At 47.1% G+C, this 21820-nt stretch overlaps 1 protein-coding gene and 1 pseudogene across 1 annotated transcript in view; both read right to left on the bottom strand.

Annotated features, from left to right (window-relative positions):
- Window positions 1-21820, bottom strand: part of ITGA9 (integrin subunit alpha 9) — a 364229-nt gene that overhangs the window by 175781 nt on the left and 166628 nt on the right. Inside the window, exon 16 of the mRNA XM_061395904.1 lies at window positions 14513-14662. Within this exon, the coding sequence (XP_061251888.1) occupies window positions 14513-14662 (150 nt within the window). The remainder of the gene's footprint in view (window positions 1-14512; window positions 14663-21820) is intronic.
- LOC133235053 (ATP synthase subunit d, mitochondrial-like) lies at window positions 10718-13454 on the bottom strand (annotated as a pseudogene).

Raw genomic sequence — 21820 nt, 5'->3', positions numbered from 1 at the left:
CTCTTACTGCGCTCTCCACCTAGAGGACCACAGTCCTGCTGACCGTTGGCGGAGAGCGACCTCTAACCGTCACCCTCTCCGGTCTCACGTTAATGTGCTAGTGGTCTCGCGGGAATGGCTGTGCCCCCATCCCACCCCTACTACAGTTCCCACAAGCCCTCCGCCTCCAGGGAGCCAGCTGTCTCCACAATGAGGGGTCCTCAGCAGTTAACCCGGAAATCCAAGTCAGGGGTGCCTTTGACCACAGAGCGCACCCTTTATCTGATTCATTTCTCAGGCGATTCAAGTGCTACTTCAAGCAGTTTTTTCAAGAACGGTATCCGACAGGTATTCTTCCCATCTTTGAGAAGATCTTCAAATGCTCTCAGATAGGAGTAAATAATAACCCAGTCAAGACAACGAACTCTTAGATTACTGTCCAGACATTTCCCTCTGCTCTCCTGGGGAAGCAGATAGTCTGTATTTGAGATGGGTTCTGCCAGAGTGAGGAGATCATGGTATAATTTTAATTCCAAACAGGAAAGTCAAAGGCAATTATTAGATGCTGAGGCTGAGGGCACCACAACAGGCTGAAGGGATTCTGTCTCGGTGGGGCAGCTGGTAGTTATCCAGACAGAGTGTCCTTTCTCTAACAGGGCTGGGCCTTGAGGGCCAAACCTCACCTAGTTCTGGGACCCAATGCTCACTGTGCCAAACTGGACATCTTTCCAGGGGGCTTGCGGTGTGTGCCTGAACTGGGCTTCTCTGTGGAGAGTAGCCAGGAATCAGGAGTGGCTCTGGGGAGGAGTTAAGAGTTTTCTTCTTTCTGTGGGACCTGGTGGGCTTGTCCATCCCTCCCTCCATCTGCTCTCAGCCACTCTGATGTTTTAGCTGCCTGCGTCCACGCTGACAGAGACTCTTCATTATTGTTCATTGCTCTAACCGCTTCAGTAGGATTCTGGAGAGAAAAGCCTGTGGTTGCTTTTCAGTTGTCATCTACATTCACTACTCAACTTCCCCATCATCACTCCTCATATGTGTGGATCCCCCTCCAACACACACAGAGAACACAGCTCCAGGTGACCTGCTTTCCTCCCCAAGGACAAGTCCGGGCGGCTTCTCAGAGCATCCATATGCACTCCAGCAAATGTGCCGGCCAAAGAACAGTCTAGACCCAACCAGACAGAGTAATTTTGCTTATGGAAATTCATATTTCTGTGTCACATTTCCAAGAGAATAATGTGTCCCAGCCAACATTCTCTGCCTTGAGTGTGGGGGAAAAAAAACTCATGAAAGTCTCGGGCAGTAAGAGGACATTCCCACATTCTTTTGGACAATACTGGGGGCAAGAAGAGAGCCAAATTTCCAAGATTTTGAGAGAAGGCATTTGTGCTTTATTTGCCATCTCAATTGAGGAGAAAACAAGAAGTGGATGTGAGGTCTATACGAATATCTCATGTGAGAGTAGAAGGCTTTCTGAGGTTAGAAATGAGGAGAAACATAAAAAGTGGCTTCACCACCAAGACAATGAAACTTTGGGCTGAAGGGCCCTCACTGACACGCTCCCACTGCAGTCTTGCATCTTACTTTCTATTCACAATGTTACTTGACTTTCCCCAAGAGAAACTCTCCTCCCAAATCCTAATAAGCTTTAGACTCCCCTAAACCCAGCTCTGCCCCTGGTCACAGGCTTCTCTTTGCAAGTATTTCTCCCATTTTACAGGCAAGAGATGGTCTGACTTCCCGCCTTTGGAGGTGGGATGGGTAGCAGGTGAAAACTGACAAGGCAGAAGTGACCTACAGCCACCCCATGGCACACAATCTGGCAAGACCTGGTCCCTGCCCTCCTCAGCTCTGTCACCCTGGCTCTCTCATGCCCACCGCCCCTCAGTCTGCCCTTATACCTTCACAACTCAGGGCCTCCCCATAGGCTGATCCCAAAGGCCTCCACCAGGTTCATCTGGTGTGTGTCCTCTCATCCTTCAGTCAGCAAACCAAAACCACATCCCTGAGCCCTCAGAGAGCTGGGGCTCGGTCACAAGTTCTAGTAGTTCATGCACTTTTCCTCTGACTGCTCATCTTGACTGTAACTAATTTATCATTAGGTGTTTCCTGTTTCTCTCCCCTGCTGAAATGATGCTCCATGAAGATGGGGGATTGTATTGGTATTCTTCACCCCCATGCATGCCCTCAGAGCCTGCTGTGTAGAATGTGCCCAGTCAACAGTGGAGGACCCCACATGCTCTGAGAGATGGGGTAACCCCTGGAATGTGAGCCAATGCAAATAACCTGCTCATCAACACAAACCTGTAGCCTCCCAGCAAAGCCCTGTCCCTCAGCTACAGGCAAGTGCAGAGCCTCCCCATGAGGAACTGGTTGCCCTGGTCGGACTTTCCCTTGTACTCTCCTATTTCCTGTCCTGCAAACTAACTTCTCTGGCCGTTAAGTCCTCCAATGCTGTTGAACTTCCATCCAACAAAGGCAAGCACTGAGTCTGCCATATGCACACTCACACACACACACACACACACACACACACACACACACACATTAGGTGAGTGTTTACACTGATCAGCTAAAATTAAGCACAAACTCTAGTGAGAAGATAAGCTCAAGCTCAGAAGTTAATCCAGGACTTAATCTGCACATTTACAAAATTAAAAAAATAACAGCATCAGTGACTCTTGTGAATCCAGATTAGCATTTAGCTCTCAGTGTGGGAGCTTGTGGCTATCACGTTGTTCTTGTTTTAGACATCGCTGTGCATCACTGCCTACACCAGCAAAGGTGAGTGACAATGACGCTTTGTAAGAGTGAGCGGCATGAAGTTTCCTGAGTTAACGGTGCAGTGAGAAGACCACAGAGACAGAGTTGAAGTTGACTCCGTGTGTGTGTGTTTGTGTGTAGACAACTATACATTCTCAAAATCAATGTACAATGTCTCCTGTTGCACTCTATACAATGTGACCCTGACCTCCTTCCATACACAGGTGGGATTGACGCTCCACCCCTTGAATCTAGGTGGATTTGTGGCTGCAGAGAAAGCAGTGCTTTACAATTTCCAGGCTTAGTCATCACAAGTACTTGGGCTTCCTCTGAGTTCTCCTGGGGCCTTTGCTCTTACAATGTAGCTACTACTTTGCAAGAAAGCCCAAGCTTCCCATGGAGAGGCCCACATGGACAGAAATTGACCAGCAGTATCAACTCAAGGCCGCAGGAGTCAGCCAGCATTGAAGTGGGTCTCCCAGCCCCACTGAGCTGCCCCAGCTGACATGACATGGAACAGAAGTGAGCTGCCCTGCCCAAGCCCTGACAAATTTCAAATTCATAAATAAAGTGAATGACTGCTGTTATCTTAGGCCACTATGTTTTGGGATAGTTTGTTATACAGCAAGAGATTAATGGAATACTCCTCAACCTATAGCCTCCCCTACTTCAGGGAATGGTGTGAACAAAAGTGGGCCATGCATTCCAAGCACTGGTAAAGCCTTGGCTTAGGCAAGACCCTCCCCAGGCTGGGAATGAAGTTGTCTTATAGGTAAAATATGAAGACAGCAGCAAATCAAGAGACTCACATCATGCATCTTGTAGACTTAAGTGGAAACTCAGAGATCCTGCGCTTGAGTCTCCCTAGGCAAGGGACAGTTTTGTTTCCCAAAGAACTGAGACACATCTCTCTGGGGCAGAAGCATGGGCAGAGTGAAGCCTCAGAATGCTAGCTGATGGCATAGCTCCCAGGAGCAAGTATAAACAATTTCTCCTGTTCAAAGTGGAAGGAGTGCACGTTCTCCCTGAAGCCAGTAGGCCAAACTACCAAATTTTCAGCCTCTCTTATGCCTGCTTCTACGTGTTTCCCTAATCTTCTGGGCAAACACAAGCTCTGCTGCCTAAATCAGGCAATCCCAATCCAGTTAGAAGCAGCCTCTCCACTCCCTCCAGCCTCAACTCTGCTCAGGAAAGACTTGTCAATTTTTTTTTTAACCTGGAAGCAGCCTTTCTGGAAAATGGAAACAGAGCTAAGAAGCCATCATCTCTGACTCCTCTCTGGTTACAGGAGGTTAAATCCCTTCTCTCAAGAGATGACCGTTTCCTCTGACTTTGTGCTCTGGACACCCAGAAGCCTCCTCAGCCTCACGGACTAGATCTCCATGCTGGCTCCTTCCTCACCCTGAGCTTCACCTCAGCTTTTTCTGGAGAATATACTTTTCTTTTTAAAATCCTTTCTCCAGCTTCTCCCCCAGTCCTTACTGTTCTTCTTTTAGAGGAAGGTTGCCAGATTTTTCTGTAATGGGCCAGATAGTGAATATTTTCAACCTAGTGAGCCATGTTGGAGAAGGCAATGGCACCCCACTCCAGTACTCTTGCCTGGAGAATCCCACGGATGGAGGAGCCTGGAGGGCTACAGTCCATGGGGTCGCTGAGAGTCAGACACGACTGAGCGACTTCACTTTCACTTTTCACTTTCATGCATTGGAGAAGGAAATGGCAACCCACTCCAGTGTTCTTGCCTGGAGAATCCCAGGGACGGGGGAGTCTGGTGAGCTGCCATCTATGGGGTCGCATAGAGTCGGACACGACTGAAGCGACTTAGCAGCAACAGCAGCAGCAGTGAGCCATGTGGTCTCAGCTACAACTGTTCAGTTGTGTTGCTAAAGCAAAAGCAGACATATTTAAAGAAATGGCCATGGTTGTGTCTCAATAAAACTTTATTTATAAAAACAGGCTGGATTTGGCCAGCAGAGTGTAGCTTGTCCATTCTTGTTCTAGAACATTTGGATACTTATTTCTTCGTTCCCTTTAGGTCATGGAGGAGGTGGGGGTTGAACACAATGAATTCAGTTCAGGTTACATCTTGCTCTGAACCAGAGCACAGAGGCTGGAGCTAGCTGTGTTTTTCTCACAAAGCTGTGGCCACCAAGGCCTAAAGAACCTTGGATGCGTGTGATGGCTCAATGGCTGCCCTGGTCAAGACTGACTTCAAAGTAGCAGGTCTCCCAGCTGCTTAAGCCTTGTAGGGCCCCTTTTCTCTCACCAAAATCTGCACTGGAAAAAAAAAAAAAAATGTTCCCTAATGATCTAGCAGGAAGTAAGATTCTTAGTCTATCCCAGCTGTCACGTTCAGAGGAGGATCAGTTTCTTGGAGTTGGTGATATTAGCTTTAAAATATATACGATCACTGACATAGGTTAGACACTGTTTATAGGGTTGTTATGGCAACCAAGTCCCATGCTGAGACCTGAGAAAACAGGACAATTGGATTGCGTGGGAATTAATGCTTTTCAAATCCCACCCCAAGGCTATTTGTAAGCTAAAATGAGTGAGACATTTCCTGATGAAAATCTGACTTTGTAGAGGATCTCTGCCTGGACAACAGGAGGGACATTTCTGAACTGTAGTTCCTCTCATTGTCCCACATAAGTTCCCAGAGGTCCCAGCTATACGTAACTCACAGCTGCAGCCCCCAGCACCTAGCACAGTATTAAACATGCGTGTATATGTAAACGCCATGACCTGAGTGTAAAAGGTTTCTCTTTCCCAATTCTGTTTTAATGCTTTTTCCAGAATCCAAAGTCATCCTTGAAAGTGAAAGAAAGTGTTAGTTGCTCAGTCATGTCTGCCTCTTGGTAACCCCATGGACTGTAGCCCATTAGGCTCCTCTCTCCATGGGATTCTCCAGGCAAGAACACTGGCGTGGGTTGCCATTTCCTCCTCCAGGGAAAGTTGTCCTTAATGTGGCACATTAAAGAGCTCAGGGTGGTCCCAGGAATTTCAGCTCTATTGATTCCTGTACCCAAATAACTTAGCTTGGTATTTAAAAGCAGGTCATGTAGACAGACTTGCTTTCCAAAGAATAGCATGTCCACAAAAATAAAGACAAATACTTTATAAAATTAAAGTTGAGAAACTCTTTCTATCTCAGGGTCTATATAAATTGTCCTTTCAGATTTTGAAATCATGGGAGGAGTCTTGTTGGTCTCCTTCTAAACAACTCACATGGTACAGATTTTGCTTCATGCCCTGCCTACCTCCATACCCCCTACTCTGTGGAAAACCTGGACGGAATAAATGTTTCTCTCTTTGGGAACCCTTTGGTTTACATCATGGCCCTATGGTTGGAAGAAAACCCCCTGCTGCCTGAGGGCAACATTTTGATGATCTAGTTCAAACCCTGTGATAACTGAGTGGGCAGTGGAGCTGCTCAGGGAGGTCCTGCCCACCTGGGCCTGCATCTGGCCTCTGGACCTTCCCAGTGCCCTTTCCAGGTCCACCTGGGACTGGGAGGCCTTTTCCACATCACATTTCATGTCCCTCTACAACCTCAGTGTCAACTCTTCTCTAGGGATCTCCTACTCCCCCCTTCCCCAGGACCAGAATTTCTTTCTTTTCCTCTTCTTCTGTGCGTGCACGCATGCACTAAGTCACTTCAGTCACGTCCGACTCTTTGCAGCTCCGTGGACTGTAGCCCCTGGGATTCTCCAGGCAAGAACACTAAAGTGGGTTGCTGTGCCCTTCTCTAGGGAATCTTCCCAACCCAGGGATCGAACCTGCATCTCCCGCATTGGCAGGTGCGTTCTTTACCACTAGTGCCACCTGGGAAGCCGCCTTCTCTTTTTGAAGGGCCGTAATTTCTTTGCCTGAATTTTTATCTTGGAATCATTTTGAGTTCTATGTTTCTTTCTTTTTCTTTTTTTATTTTTTTAAAGAAAGTTACTGTTAATTAGTCACAAGATGCAGAAAACAGAACCAATGATTTCAAGGAAAAGGGCTGGTGCTGTCAGAGGAAAGGAAGACTATGCTGTTGCTGCTGCTGCTAAGTCGCTTCAGTCGTGTCCGACTCTGTGCGACCCCAGAGACAGCAGCCCACCAGGCTCCCCCGTCCCTGGGATTCTCCAGGCAAGAACACTGGACTGGGTTGCCATTTCCTTCTCCAATGCATGAAAGTGAAAAGTGAAAGTGAAGTCGCTCAGTCGTGTCCGACTCTTCGAGACCCCATGGACTGCAGCCTACCAGGCTCCTCCATCCATGGGATTTTCCAGGCAAGAGTACTGGAGTGGGGTGCCATTGCCTTCTCCAGAAGACTATGCTAGCCAGGTTCTAAAAGCCACTGAGTCAGAGGTAGTCAGGCATTTAGGAACGAGAAAGATGGCTTCAAGCTGGAGAAGATTCCTCCCCTCTCTGCAAGAAACTCACCTGAATGGGCCCCAGGCATCAGTTCAAGTAGCAAGAGTCTGGCCTTTGATTCCCTGAGTCATCTCAGAAGATAATGAGAAAGGGGCTAGGATTTCTTCCCCAGTTAGAGACTGTCCACTGGACATGCACCCTCGCTTGTTTACACATGCACTCCATGTGCTTGTGGGGGAGGTTTTCAATAAGGCAGGACAGAACAGAAGAAATCTTTACAGGCTAAAGATTTGGGGGAAGCCATTATTTTATTCACTTTATTTTCCACTAAATTCAACTGGTGACTGAACATACAGCCTGGCCTCTGACAGTACGCATGTCCTCTCCTCTGCTCTTTGGATTAACCCTGACGGGAAGCCTGAGCTGCAGACAGCCAGACATCCTGATCAGACGCTGAACTACACACTTGTTCTCCTCACATGTACCCGAAACTAGATGGTTTTCCCATACATTTCATCATGGTGCTGTTTCTGAAAAGATTAGCCAGAAGCTGATGCCAAACAGATGATGCCTATAAAAGTAGGACTGATCTGGCTGAAACAGGGAGGAAGGTGGACACCTCCTCCTCTAACACACCTCCTCCTCCTCCACTGGGCCAGCCTGCTCCCCTGAATCCAGGTGTGGGCACACCCCAGGCTGGATGGTCTCTGATACCTGTCCAGCTCTGATGTCTGGAAGTTCCTCTGTTCTCTCCTCCCTGCCAACCTCTCAACTTTCCTTTCTTCTGCACAGACTTTGTATATGATAATGAAAATAGTCCTTCTAGCTGCAAGTAACGGCATTTGAAGCCAGTTAGGCACCTCAGCCAGGAAAGCATTACCTAATGTCCAGGCTGAACAAACAGTGAGTTTTCACGGGCACAGTGCTGGCACCCAATACATCCTGGCATTGAGGGGCTGGGGTGGGAGGTCCAGATGGTGATGGTTTCCAGCACAATGGAGGTTCAGAGTTCATGGCTTTGACGTAGCAAAATGTTAATATTAGAGTAAAACAGCTCACCTTTCCCTTGAAAGATGACAAAGTGAGTATTCCTAACACAGCCAATGCTTTTGGTTTCACCAGCCATATCTCCTTCATTGTAGTCTTTGAAAAAAAATATACTCACACACGCACAAATGTGTTGTGGTGTAGGAAGATCGTCCTAAATCGCACACCAGGCTCTCTTGCCTGGGAGGAATTCTTAGAGAGTTCACGGAGCATATACAGAGCTTTGCTGAATCTGTAGTGGAGACATTCTGATATGACGTCCACACTCCACAGGAGGACCCAGCCTTGTGCTCCCTCAGAAGGGCTCTCTTCACTGAGATAGGTTTACTCAACCTCTGTGAGTCAGGCAGTGCTAGGTATTGGGGATCAATAACCAAAATCAAAGTGTTACCTAATCTGGGTCCTAATCTGGAGGCTCTGGGGGAGAATCTGCTTCCAGGCTTATTCAGGTTATTGGAAGAATTCATTTCCCTGTGGTTGTAGGACTGAGGTCCCCATTTCCTTGCTGACACTCATCAGGGAGCCTCTCCCGGCCTCTCAAGGCTGTCTGCATTCCTTGTCAAGTTGCACCTCCATCTTCAAAGCCAACAATGACAGGCTAAGTTCTTCTCAAGCTGAAGATCTCTCTGACCTTCTGTTCTACCACCTTCCTCCTTCCTCCAAGTGGAGAAAGATCAGGCCTGGCTGGATATTCCAGAATACCCTCCCTAGTGTAAAGCCCATAACCTTAGTTATACCTGCAAAGTCCCTTTGCCATGTAATGCATCATATTCACAGATTCCAGGAATGAGGGTGTGGACATCTTTAGGGTCCATTCTGTCTACTGCAGTGGGTGGCCTGGAAGCCCAGCTCCAACTAGGTCCCTTTGGGGTCCTCCTGAGGAAACCTGAGAGCAGTTATCATTTCCAAAGCTCTACTCTGTGTACAGGTGGGAAACGAGGGCCTCTGTCATTGCCACTAGTATGCTCATCTGGAAGGGGGACATAAGGGCCCCCATGATAGTCTTGCTTCTTTCCCAGCACACAGGCCAGCAGGCTTCCCAGGACTGTTCCACCTTCTTTCAGCAGCTGAGACCCTCTAGCAACTATGAGTATATCAGACAGGACCTTCATGAACTGACCTGCAAGAACTTCCTGGGGCTGCTACGAGAGCTCCTTAGTGCCCCGTCACCTCTACCGGCCCCCCACTCCACCCCTGGCCCAGGCAGACTGTCTCAAGAAGATGTGATCATCTCCTGTTCCCTACAAGACCAATCAAGTCCAACTCCCTGGTCAGTAACCAGATAGCCTTAGATTGTCTGACTATACCTCCAGCCCTGAAGGCCCATCTCGTTCCCCTCACTTCAGCCACATGGAAGACTATTAGCATCCATCAGTCCCTTCTCTGTTCGTCAAACCTCTCCAGTCCCAAGTATCCAAATCCTACTTCCTCCATGAATCTCTCTCCAATTCTCCCTTCTGCAGAGTTGTTGTTGTTCAGTTTCTTAGTCATGTCCAACTCTTTGTGACCCCATAGACAGTAGCATGCCAGGCTCCTCTGTTCTCCACTATCTCTGGGAGTTTGCTCAAATTTATGTCCATTGAGTTGGAGCATCTTCAGTTGGAAGAGGTCTCGGAGTGAAATTCACACACATTAGTCTGAATCTGGCTTTCTGTTCTATATATGTTATTCTTATAGTCTCTAAGTCTACTAGTACAGCAAAGTTTCATTTATCTTTTTATCCAGGTCTTACATGTAGCAGACATTCAGTTAACTGAACTGCTCTTAGATTTATAGTTCTTTTAAATACCCTTCTGACTAATGGATAAAACACTTGTTGTTACTTTTATATCAAATATTTCTTGAGGAGACAGACAGGCAGGTCTCTGCTTTCCTTATAATTTTAAGGTGGAAAAATACACTCAACAGACTGTACGTCCTACAGAGGTTTTCAGGGTAAGGTGCCCATATCCCGAGTGCCCAGAATCCCAATCCATCCTCAGCATTGGTGGCAACCCCACTGTTCACTCAGACAGCCTAGTACCTACCCTGGAGGCCATTTTCTCCCAAGGCTGTTCTTCACCCTGCAGAGGGAAGGTCTGGCCTCCTGCCTGCCTTACTCACTCCTACTCTCTGCCAAAAGCCTGGGATCCATCAGTAAGCCTGCACTTAACATGCTTTAGTCACTGACTACATGTTATATGCACTGTCTGTGCAGTTATTCCACCTGAACTAGACCATCAGTGGGGGAAGACTCTTGACTCTAAAGGATCGCCATAATTTAACCTGCTCCATTGTGCAATCCTGTGCACCAGCATGGGTTTGGTGCCTTTTCGCTGAAGGGACTATGGCACTTACATTTTAATGTTATCTGGCAAAATGAAGAGCTCCAGTGAGCTTACTCCTTCCTGTGAAAGAGGTCAGATGCTCTTTGTGGACCTCTCACATACACACAAGTCAAAAAACAGCTCTGCTTCCCACAGTGGGCCTAGCTCTCAGAATGTTTCTTCCCCTTAAACTGAGCCAACATCTGGAAGACACATGGAGGAAGATCATTAAATTATCTTATATATATATATATATATATATATTTAATCAGGAAAAGGAGTAAAGCAAAGATCACTCTCCCCAATTTTTTTCTCAGGCTCCTAGACAATCTTCTCAATCTAAGGACAATATTTTTCTTTCATTTTCAACCAAAGAATCACATGGTTAAAATAATAACCTTCTACCCCACACCTCTCTCTACTGGGTCCTCCTCTCAGGAGGAACCACTATTACCCATTGTGGTTATGTCCCTTTATGTTTCTTTGGATGGTTATTTCCATGTCCCTAGAAAATTCCTAGAAAATTAGTAGTATCAATCCTATTTCTTCTTGATTTATCAGATTTAGACATTATTTCACTGAATTCCTTCCATGATAGATAAAAATTGAACTCACCTACATAAAGGTCCCCTCCCACCATTCACCTTCCTAGTTTTGATAGGTAGGTAGTTACTCTTAGCTCTTCTACTGTCTCAGTTGTTAACTGCATCAGACTCACCTAATCAGTTTGTTAAAACCGAGGTTTCTGGGATCCACCCCATGAGTTTCTAATTCAAAGGGTCAGGAGTGGGACCCAAGAATTTTCTTTTCTGACATTATCCCAAGGGAGGCTGATACTGCTGGCTGGGTGGCCACACTTTATGAAGCACTGCTTTACTGGTAACCTTTGCAATTCTTTTTTGCTATGTAATCATTTTTAATGTCCAGAGTTTGTAATTCAAGGGCCAGAGCTTTCTCCCAGACTTGAGCTTGCTACTGCTGCTAAGTCACTTCATTCGTGTCCCACTCTGTGCGACCCCACAGACAGCAGCCCACTAGGCTCCTCTGTCCCTGGGATTCTCCAGGCAAGAATACTGGAGTGGGTTGCCATTTCCTTCTCCAATGCATGAAAGTGAAAAGTGAAAGTAAAGTTGCTCAGTCGTGCCCGACTCTTAGTGACCCCATGGACTTGAGCTTATAAGCTCTCAATTGGCTTGTGAGGCCAGTAGGGGTACTTCTTCTTGTCTAATTTGGTTTCTGGGAAGACTTCAATTCAAGTTCTCAATAGTCATCTAATCAAATGGAATTATGTTCCTCATCTTCTCCAGCTCTTTCTCATATTCCTAAATCCTGGTCTTTGAAAGAGACAAAAACTCAGCACAACTTTTTACATCTTCTTTTTCTTCAGCGTCCACCTGGGCAGTATATGTATCCTCTGGTATAGGAACGTTCAGGGCATTAAACTTCTTCTCAAAGTCATCCATCAAGCCAGCCTTTGCCATGTTGGCCTTGGAGTAAACCCAGTCGATGGCAGATGGCTTCTCAGGCAGAGTAGCCAACCTGGAGGTGAGCATCTCATTCCAGGACTTGAAGGAGTTAGTCACGGCCTTCCGGTTTGGGGGGGTGATCTCCCCGAAAGCTACCCAGTCAATGGTTTTTAGAGCAAGTTTCCGTCCAGCCATCTTGAGATCCTTTACCGACCTGGGTACCCTTTGAAATTTTAAGTAATAAACAGCTTTTTACAGTTTCATCAGGTTTTACAATATCTTTGGCTCACTAATTTAAAAAATTAAGATATTAAAACAATTTCTGTTGTCCTATATTAAACTCTAAATACTGAACACCAATGAACAGTGCTAGTATTATGGCCTCATGATTGCTGTTCACAGCAGAGCCAAGACAAATGTCATGATTACAAATCCTCCTCTACACAGGTACAAAGTTAAACGACCAGAAAACTCAACTTTTACTTAAGGGGCAATGTTTCTAGTATTAAGATCCTTCTCTTCCATATGCTGTTCTACTGGCTTCACATCCTACCATGCTTTGTTTTATATTGAACCATGACATATTAGCCATATTTTTACTTTTCTGGGAGTTTTTGATTGCCTTCATTTTTTGTATCCATAGAAAACATACATTCTACCTACACTGTGTCCTGATTATTTGCTGCTTTCTTATTATTCTGTCTATGGCTGGCTTCATTCTTCTCAAAGTTCATTAATCCTTTGCTCTAAACTGATCAACTGTTTTTTAGACATGCTGCACAACTGTAATCCTGGAATTTCTTATCATTGGACTTCTAAGAGTTTGTTCTCACATTCAACTTTTTGCTCCTTCTAGCTGTCACCCTTTTTTCTTGGAGTGCATCTTAGGTAACTTCCTTGGAAAGGTTACCAGGGATATAAGCTTTCTGGGTAGTTGCTTGTCTGAATAATGACTTTATTTCAACTTGATTTTATTTCATACTTGACTTTTAGGCTACGTATAAAACCCTAGTTTCAAAATCACCTTTTCTCAGAGCTTTGAAGCCCTTATTTCACATATGCTAGTTTCCAATCTTACTAACAAGAAGTCTAATGGATTACTTAGCGTGACTCTAATTATGTTGGGAGAGGACATATATTCCCCACTATCACCATCCTGTACTCTGTCATGGAAGCATTAAGAATTTTCCTTATGTCTTAGGCGTAGTGACATTTCAAAATGATGTACCTAGGATACTTTGGGTTTATCCTGCTTGCAAGCTGGTGGGTCCTTAAAAAAAAAGTCTCTCTAATTTTGGGAGAACTGTCCACAGCTAGAGAGAGTCTCCTTCAAGGATGGTTACAATCCCCCATAGTCAGTCATACAATCCCCCATAGTTCCACCCCCCACAGTCAGCCAACAGCTGACTAATAAGGGTACAAAGGGTCAGCCCCTTCCCCTCAAGGAGAGGATGGCTCTTCGGTGTAATTTATGCTCCAGAGCTCCCAGCCTCAGGCCAAAGCTAGACTTTGCCCAAGAGCACATCCTTGCCCACCCTCCTCCCTTTCCTTACAGATTTCTCTAAGAACACCGACTCATTAGACCAAGTGCTCCCAAACCCCTGTTTCAGGCACTGCTTCTGGGGAACCTGACCCAAAACCACATGAGACAGACTTTGGGAGAAAATGGGGACATCTTGGTAAAAATCTTATATCTCGAACTCCAAACTCTTCTCTGTGGTTCTATTTACAAGTCTCATCTGCAAGGCGTGGGTCATGATCTGCTAGTTTTCCCACAAGTTCAGAGCAGTCAGAACTATGGAGGGTGGGGCTGGTGAGAGGTTCCACAGCTTTGTCCCCACCCCACCCAGGAGTCTGGTTTAGCCAAAAAACAGTTTGGTCTGACCTTCCCCAGGTCCTGGATCTGTGATGATCTTGGGTGTTAGAGAAAGATTTAGACTCAGACCTGGGATCACAGATTTCGTGCATATTTCCTGCAACAGAGTCAGCACCGCACATCTTCCAGATTGCTTGGGGCAGACAGGCCAGTGCTGCGACGTGGTGTTAGCTCATGGCTCACTCCTACTCCATATGGTCTTGTACAGGCTGCATCCCATATAGCTCCTCCACACAGCAGCACAGCCGAGAATCTGCTGAGCTCGGGGAGGATGGTGACAGCCTGCACTCATGGTGCTTTGCCTTCCAAAGACAACTGAGCTGAGCTTTCTCAACTCAACCACCAATTCTAACAAGAGGAAGTTCTTGCTTCATCACCCACTCACAGTCCCATCAATAAAACCTGTATGTAGAGCACTCACTAGGTACTGATCTGAGCTCTAGAAATGCTGCAGGAAAAGGATGCAAGTGCGGAGACCAAGCTGCCAGTTCATGACCTCAAAGGGATCATCATTTTCTAATTGTTTGGGAATCAATGAGTTTAAATCACATGGTTATTAGACATAACCCTCCAAATCATACATTTCAGCATTTTGCAGATCAGGAAAGGGAGGCCCAGGAGGGGGTGTGCCCAGCCTTGGGCTCCCATGCCACCGGGGCCATTACTTGTACATGTGCACCTGCCACCTGGGGTCCCAACCATGAGTTTTCAGGTACCTGATTCTTCTGGGCAATCTTTTGTCCCTTTTTCCAGCGGAGCACGGGGGTCAGGGCTGGCAGCTCCTTCTCCTCCTCTCCCGTCACATGCTCGCCCAGGCTGTAGGCGGCCTCGAACACGATGGGGCTGATGACGTCCTGTACTCTCCGCTGAAACAATAAACACAAGGCACGTGAACGGCGGGCACTGCTGACACGTGCAGAGCATTTCAACAGTTTACAAAGACCTTCCACACGGACCGCCCCGTGTGAGCCTCACAAACCACCCTTGTGAGACTGGATTTTATTGCTTTCATATTTTAAGATGAGGTAATGAGGCCAAGGGCAGTGACTGTCTTGTCCAAGGTCACTCCGCTAATAAGTGGGGGTTTTCCCACTCTACCTTGCATGGTGCGAAATCATGGTCTCTTTAGCATGTGGAAGACATTACCTTAGTCATCTTCCAAATATTCTTATAAGCTAGTTGGCGGGCTGGCGAGCATCTGTACTCACAGTGCAGCACTAACCCTTCCAATCCATGGGGTTTTGATCATCAAAGCTCTTCTGAGTTGAGATAAATACAGATTCTGTGTTAGGGCAGGGGACCTGTAGACACTGGGGCCTGATGGCTTACCAGCGCTGGGCTCCTTGGAGCCAGGGGTGAAGTCAGGCTTCAGGCCTGTGTTCTTTCCTTCAGACCCTAGGACTTCAAGAGCCAAGGGAGTGATAGGCTGATAGTCCCAGTGAGCACCGACAAGATGCCAGGCACTGTGCAAGGTGTTCTTGAGAGGTAAGGTGTGTGGCTTACCACACACCCAGAGCATGAGAGCTGGGCTTACTCCCCTCCATTGTATAATAAAGGGAAGATGAAGGCACAAGTTCCCCAGGCCACAAGGCTAATAAGGATTCTGAGTCACATCAGCTCAGTTCCTGGCCTTTCTGCTTCAGTCTGCTCCACTGCCTCCCCGGGACTCCGGCTCCCCCAGGCTCACAAGTTAGAGAGCGAGGCAGGAATAAAGCATTAGTTTCCCTGCATCCCTGGCCAGCACACACTATGGAAGGTGGGCTTCCAAGGGGAGCAGGGCAAATCTGAGAAGTAGCACCAATGAGCCACGTCTCCATTGCCTGCATCTGTCAAGGAGAGACGGCAGGAGCCGGCAGGCAAGCAGGAGTGAGAGGCGCTAGGTGGGCGGGCAGAGGCCACCCAACCCCAAAGCCTCAAGCAGAGCCAAGGACTTCAAACTACACTCTGTGTAAAGTCTGGTGGAGTTGGAAGCAGGCGAGTGCAGTGTTCAAAATAGTAGAAAGTTTTAAAGTTCCCAAGAGGCACACAGTGAGGAGCTGGCTCATACCCCACCCCACCCGCCTGGATACCCAGTGCCACCCCAGAGGCAGACATGCCTATCGGTTTCAGGGCATCTGTCCAGTCTAAGCACATTTAGGTAAATGATGGCTGCACTTTGCTTTCCTTACTCAGCATGCATCCTGGAGGTGGTTCCAGGTTAGCACATAGAGCTACCCACCCCAACCCTTTTTTAACACAGAGTTGTTTTTTTTTTTTTTTTTTTCACAGAGGTCCTTACCCACCAGCATTTGGACTCAGAGCTGCTTAAATAAGTGAATGAATGGCAGCCCATCTGACCATTTGGTAGCAGCATTCTCCAAGATGGGTCTGTGAGCCTCAGTTCCCCGGGAAGGGAGTAAATGAAAGGGTCTGTGATCGAACAAGCTGGGGGGCAGGGGCACCAGGTTAAATAGAGGGGTTTGTGTCTTTTGTTTATTGTATGTTTTTACAGCAACTGCCTCCCAGAAAGAGTAGGGTGACCCCAGGTTTACTGGGGCACAGAACCCTGTGTTTCCTGGGAGTTCCATGGGGGTATGTATGTGGAACAGAGCATGTTCAGAGACATAGAAAATCTCCCACAGCAGCCCAGGAGACGAGATGGCATCCGAGCCAGAGTGGCATGGGAGAGGAAGCAGATGGGGCTGCTGAATGTGGGGCATGGGGGACAAATCACTCTAGGGATGGGAGTCTGAGTGACCAGGAGGTGGCTTATCTCTGTGCTCAGAAAAGCAATCAGCTGAGAAGAGATTCAATCATTTGCATAAATAAAACACAGGACTTCACAGGGGAGTGACAGGTGAGCCTTTGGGTAAGATACTTCCAGAAAATTCTCTCCAATTTCAGATTTTAGGAGCAGATCTTTAACACTCATGTCCTTTCCAGGAGGAAAACACCTACCTGGGATCCAGGTGCCTACTGACTGACTCTCCAAAACAGAATTTAAAGTCTGGGTGCAGAGAACAGTGAATGAGTGCAGTCTTAATGTTCTCACAGATAAATGCTCCAGTGTTTCTTTAAGAATGACTGCCTTAAGGTTCTGCATTTAAATCCTTCATGTCAAAAGAAGTCAGTTATTACACGATGCTATTCTTGTGGGAGGAACGGAGGATGGGGCTGGGGGAGGCAGAAGTCACTGAATGTTTCCTGGCTACCACATGTATTCTAGAAACTGGGCCAACCTCTCCCCCAGACATCCTTTTACTTAATCCACACAATACCTGAGCTGGTGGTCTGCGTTGCTCCCATTTTACAGATGAGATAAACAGAGGCCCCAGAGCTCAAATAAACTGTGCTTCACCCTCAAACCAGTAAGTGACAGAATTGGACTCATTCTTAGAACCAGAAGCAAAATTGCTTTCCTTGAAGTCGTCACGTGCTGTTTAAAAAACATCCCAATTGTTCTGACCTCACCTTGAAATATTACTTAACTACTTAGGGGGACACAGGCCAAGAAAGAAATGTCCCTCATTCCGGGAAGAATGTGAATAAATGACAAATAACTAATTAACAGGGACTTTGCATGAGGGCTATTTCTAAATGTGCAGCCATTCAAGCCATGACCGATGTGGAGAGAAGTCCTAGTTGAGGAACAGCTATTTGGGGTGAGTGATGAACTATGACATCTAGGGGTGCAGATGCTGTGCTCTGGCACTAACTGCATGAGTCAGTTTTAACTAAGATGTCTGAGAAACACCTTCTTATGACATGTCCCAAAAGCTCTGTGCAGAAGGGTCCTACCCCACACTGAGCTGCGGGTGGAGGCAGGGGAGGGCATGGCAAATAGAAATGAGCCGGCACTCCCCAAAGAACAGCCCTTCTTGCCCACACTGTGCTTGGTTTTATCCGAGCTGCAAAGGAAAGGTGGCAGCACCATTTTCATGGCTTCCTTTGCATTTCCGGAAGCACAGCTTCCCTCAGCTCAGCACTGCATTGAAGTGAAGGGACCCCTTAGACGGAGGTTTACGGTTTAGGCGCAGACCCTCATCACTGAAATTTTTTTACTGCTTGAAAATATTCACCACGACACACTAAAACTTCCCAAGCTGAATACACACCTATTCTGACAGACCAAAAGCCAACAATCCACCTCTTTTCTGGGAAAAATCTACTGTAGTCTCCTGTTCTGAAAACTGAAGGAGGCTGCACAGAAAAGAAACCTCAGACTGGTGGCAGATTTTGCAGCGGCTGAGGTTTTATAGGGAACTTGACATGCGTGCAATTCGAAATTTATTGGGTGCTTACTTTACGCCAGGCAACGGGCTGGGCCCCAGGGAGACAGCCCTTGAAGGCAACAGGCAGGCAGTGATGACCTAGTCGCATAGGATAGAGGCGGCTTTGGGAGCACAAGCAGGGTACCCGAGCTGGACTAAGGGCTGTCGGGCTTCTCAGAGGAGGTGCTCCTGGACTCAGCAGACAGACAGACGTCAGCCAGAGAGCAGGCATGGCCGGTACACACAGCAGGGGGAGAGGCCACAGCCATCCAGTGGATTACATGTGTTCTGCAAAGGTGGGAAGATCAGGCTTGTGGGCAGGTGGGAGGAGAGACGCTAAAGCAGGGATCAGGTTTCAGGGGGACTTACAGCGTGTGTTGATTTCGATCTAAACTCTAGGCAGAGCTGGCAGGCAGGTAAGGTGATGTAAGAGGCTGTGTTACAGAAAAATCCCTCTGGTTTCTCGGATGGAGGGGTGAGACTGGAGGTAGGGAGGCCAGCAAGGACACTGTTACAGAAAGATCCCTCAGGCTGTAGCATGGAAGTGGACTGATGGGTGCAGGTCTGCTGGGTTCAGTATAAACAGGGGCCCCGGGGGAAAATGTGTATGCTAAGTCACCAGCGTTGCATCTGACTCTTCATGACCCCATGGACGGTATCCTGCCAGGCTCCTCTGTCCATGGAATTTCCAGACAAGAATACTGGAGTGGGCTGCTATTTCCTAATCCAGGGCATATTCCTGACCCAGTGATCAAACCCGCATCTCTTTACTTCTCGACACCTGCACTGGCAGGCGGATTCTTTCCCACTAGTAAGTACCACCTTGGAGGGCTTCCCAAGTGGCGCTAGTGGTAAACAACCTGCCTGCCAATGCAGGAGACAGAAAAGACCTGGGTTCCATCCCTGGGTTGGGAAGACTCCCTGGAGGAGGGCATGGCAACCCACTCCAGTATTCTTGCCTGGAGAATCCCATGGACAGAGGAGCCCGGTGGGCTATGGTCCACAGGGTTGCAAAGAGTCGGATGTGACTGAAGCGACTTAGCACACACCCATACATGACTGGAGTTTGGTGAGGAGAGGTGGGGGATGAGAGAGAACCCATGGAAGATGCCCCCCGGTGGACCTGGTAGCCTCTCATCACCACGGGGAACCAGGAGAGGGAATGGGTGTCTAAGTCATTCAGCAGTGAACCTACTGAGTTTTGTTACAATACAGAAATCCTCTTCTCACCTCCAGATGCCAACTCCACAAAGCATCTCCCAGAATACATTGATTTGGGCCTAGAACCCCTGGCTTCCTTTCTCTTCCACAAACTTGGTCCCCTGTTCCAGCCTCCCCATCAATGGCCCATCCAAACTCACTACAGACCCTCTGTCTACACTGTGAGCTTGTCCATTTATCCTCCCAGGGATGGGCTTTGCTTTCCTTTGAATTACACCTTCCTCCTCCCTTGGCGCACCTCACACACAGAGCTGCTGTGTTGGGGCCCTGAGAAAGGACCACAGGGCCCAGGAGAGTCTGCTGACAACAGCAAGAGAGACTCTTAAGGAAACGTAACTGAGGACCCCCATTCCTTCATGGGGAGCTCTTCTTTGTTGTTCAAGCTTTTCCTTGTCATTCATGACCTTGCTCTGAAAATGAAATCGAACTAACTCAGAAGAAATCGAAGTATACCCCACCAGGGTATACTTGTGACTGGTAGGGGCCAGCCACACAAAGATCCCACCAGAGGAGAGGACCCTCTGCCCTGTTATCCTAGGGCATCTAGGCTATTGTGAGAGTCAGAAGTCCCAAAGTCTTCTGTCTCCTTTACTCGTGGAACCAGGTAATTTTCCCTGGTGAGTATAAGGAGTGTCAAAGCTCCCGTTTACCTGGCTGATGGAAGATCCGCACCACTGTCTGGGGGACTCTATTGCAAGCCATGCCATGACCCAACACGAGTAGGACTCGAGCAGCACACACCTCTTGACCAGCCAGGTGAACTAGAAACCGACCTCACACTGCTTTTCTCCAAGAAATAAAGGGTTTTTATCCTCCTTAGCTAACTAGCAGCTATAGTAGTAAACTAAATGAAAATAGGAAGGGTTGGTTTTACTTTCAATTTGCAAATAACAGAGAAGGCCAACAAATAAGCAGCTAGCATTAAGCCAGATATTTGGTTTGGGAAAAACCCCCTATGGGTTTTTGTTTTTTTTAAAGGCCTCAGTACTTTTCTTTTTCCAAACATGATCTCTTTGTCCACTCCCTCCTGTATTCTTTCTCAGAATTCCTCTGCTCTCTACATCCAACTCTACTACTGCACACCCAACTCTACTGTCTATGATTACCTTGCAGGCAGTCCGAGAAATGAGAAGTCTTGGAGGTGGAGGCCTTTTCTGTTCTCTCAATAATCATAACTATGAGAATGGTAGTTAAAGTGTTAGAGGACAGCCTAGAACTGTCACAAGCTTAAAGATTCCTCTAAAAGTAACTGAGGATTTTTGCATTTGTTAGTATTTTGCATTTATTATTAGTGATAATACTAATAGAGGGACTTGTCGAAGATCTACCATCCCACTGAGAACAACCAGAAAAGCCAGACAACACACACATACACACATAAACCTGTCTAAAGGTGTCAGGGAACTATCTAGGGTAGGGGTCCTCAATCAGACCACAGAGCAGGTGAGGGTGGACACAGCCTCTGTATTTATCTGTATTTATAGCTGCTCCCCCTCACTCACAGGAAGGGCATATTACTGATAAATGTAATGTGCCTGAACCATCCCCAAACCATCCCCCCCACCCCTGGTCTGTGGAAAAACTGTCTTCCGTGGAACTGGTCCCTGCCACCAAAAAGCTTGGGGACTGGTGATGCAGGGAACTCTTTCCTTGTCTGTAAGAAGTCTGGAATAAGAGGCTGAGAATCTGTCTGTGAACTGGTTGCTAAAAGGTTGAGTTCTGGAGTTCTGAGTCCCTGGCAGTCTTATAAGTCTGTGAAGACAAACTTAAAAGCTTAGAGCTACTAAAGGCAGCCAGGACTTGAGGATCGTGATTCTAAAGAGAAGAGAAGCATGTGGAGATGAACCTGATATTTGACACCACGTTTGTTCTCAGGACATTGGTGGATTCCACAATGCGCAGGGTTATATGACTAAGAAACCAAGAAGGCAGGGGCCAAGGTGCTGAGAAGACAAGAGAAGCTGCAGTTAACTGCAGACTAGACACAGCAGCGAAGACCAGTGACTCAGAAGGCAAGTCAACAGAAAATATGCAGAATGAAGCATGGGGAAGAAAGAGGACAGAAAATTCAGAAATGAAATTCAGAAACGGCCACAGTGAAAGGCATGACATACTCAGAGTGATTTAGTCGTCTCTATAATTATATGAAACATCCAACCCAACACCTAGCGTAGCAAAGGTGGGCAATAAATACTGGCTACTGTTATTTTTACCATAACCTTTAAAATGGCAATTTTGATATAAAAATCTGTGAAAACCACCCTGCTGCAAAATGAACAGTGCATGTCGCAAGGACCCATTTCACTAGGGAACAAGCTAAGGCCACATGTGGTTTCATTTAGAGTTCTAGAAATTAAAAAATAAACAAATGAAAATTTAAATTAACACCAAGGGATAAAATTCTGTAAGTTTCTCAACAAGATTAGAGACTTTAATTCTGACTACATACAACTTTGGTCTTCCCAGGGGGTGCTAGTGGTGAAGAACCCTCCTGACAATGCAGGAGACGCAGGAGACGAGGGTCCAGTCCCTAAGGCAGGAAGATCCCCTGGA

Source organism: Bos javanicus, chromosome 22 (assembly GCF_032452875.1).
Source record: "Bos javanicus breed banteng chromosome 22, ARS-OSU_banteng_1.0, whole genome shotgun sequence".
In the NCBI taxonomy this organism is placed as follows: Eukaryota; Metazoa; Chordata; class Mammalia; order Artiodactyla; family Bovidae; genus Bos; species Bos javanicus.
The sequence above is the reverse complement of the archived record's forward strand: the minus strand, read 5'-3'. Positions and strand labels throughout refer to the sequence as shown.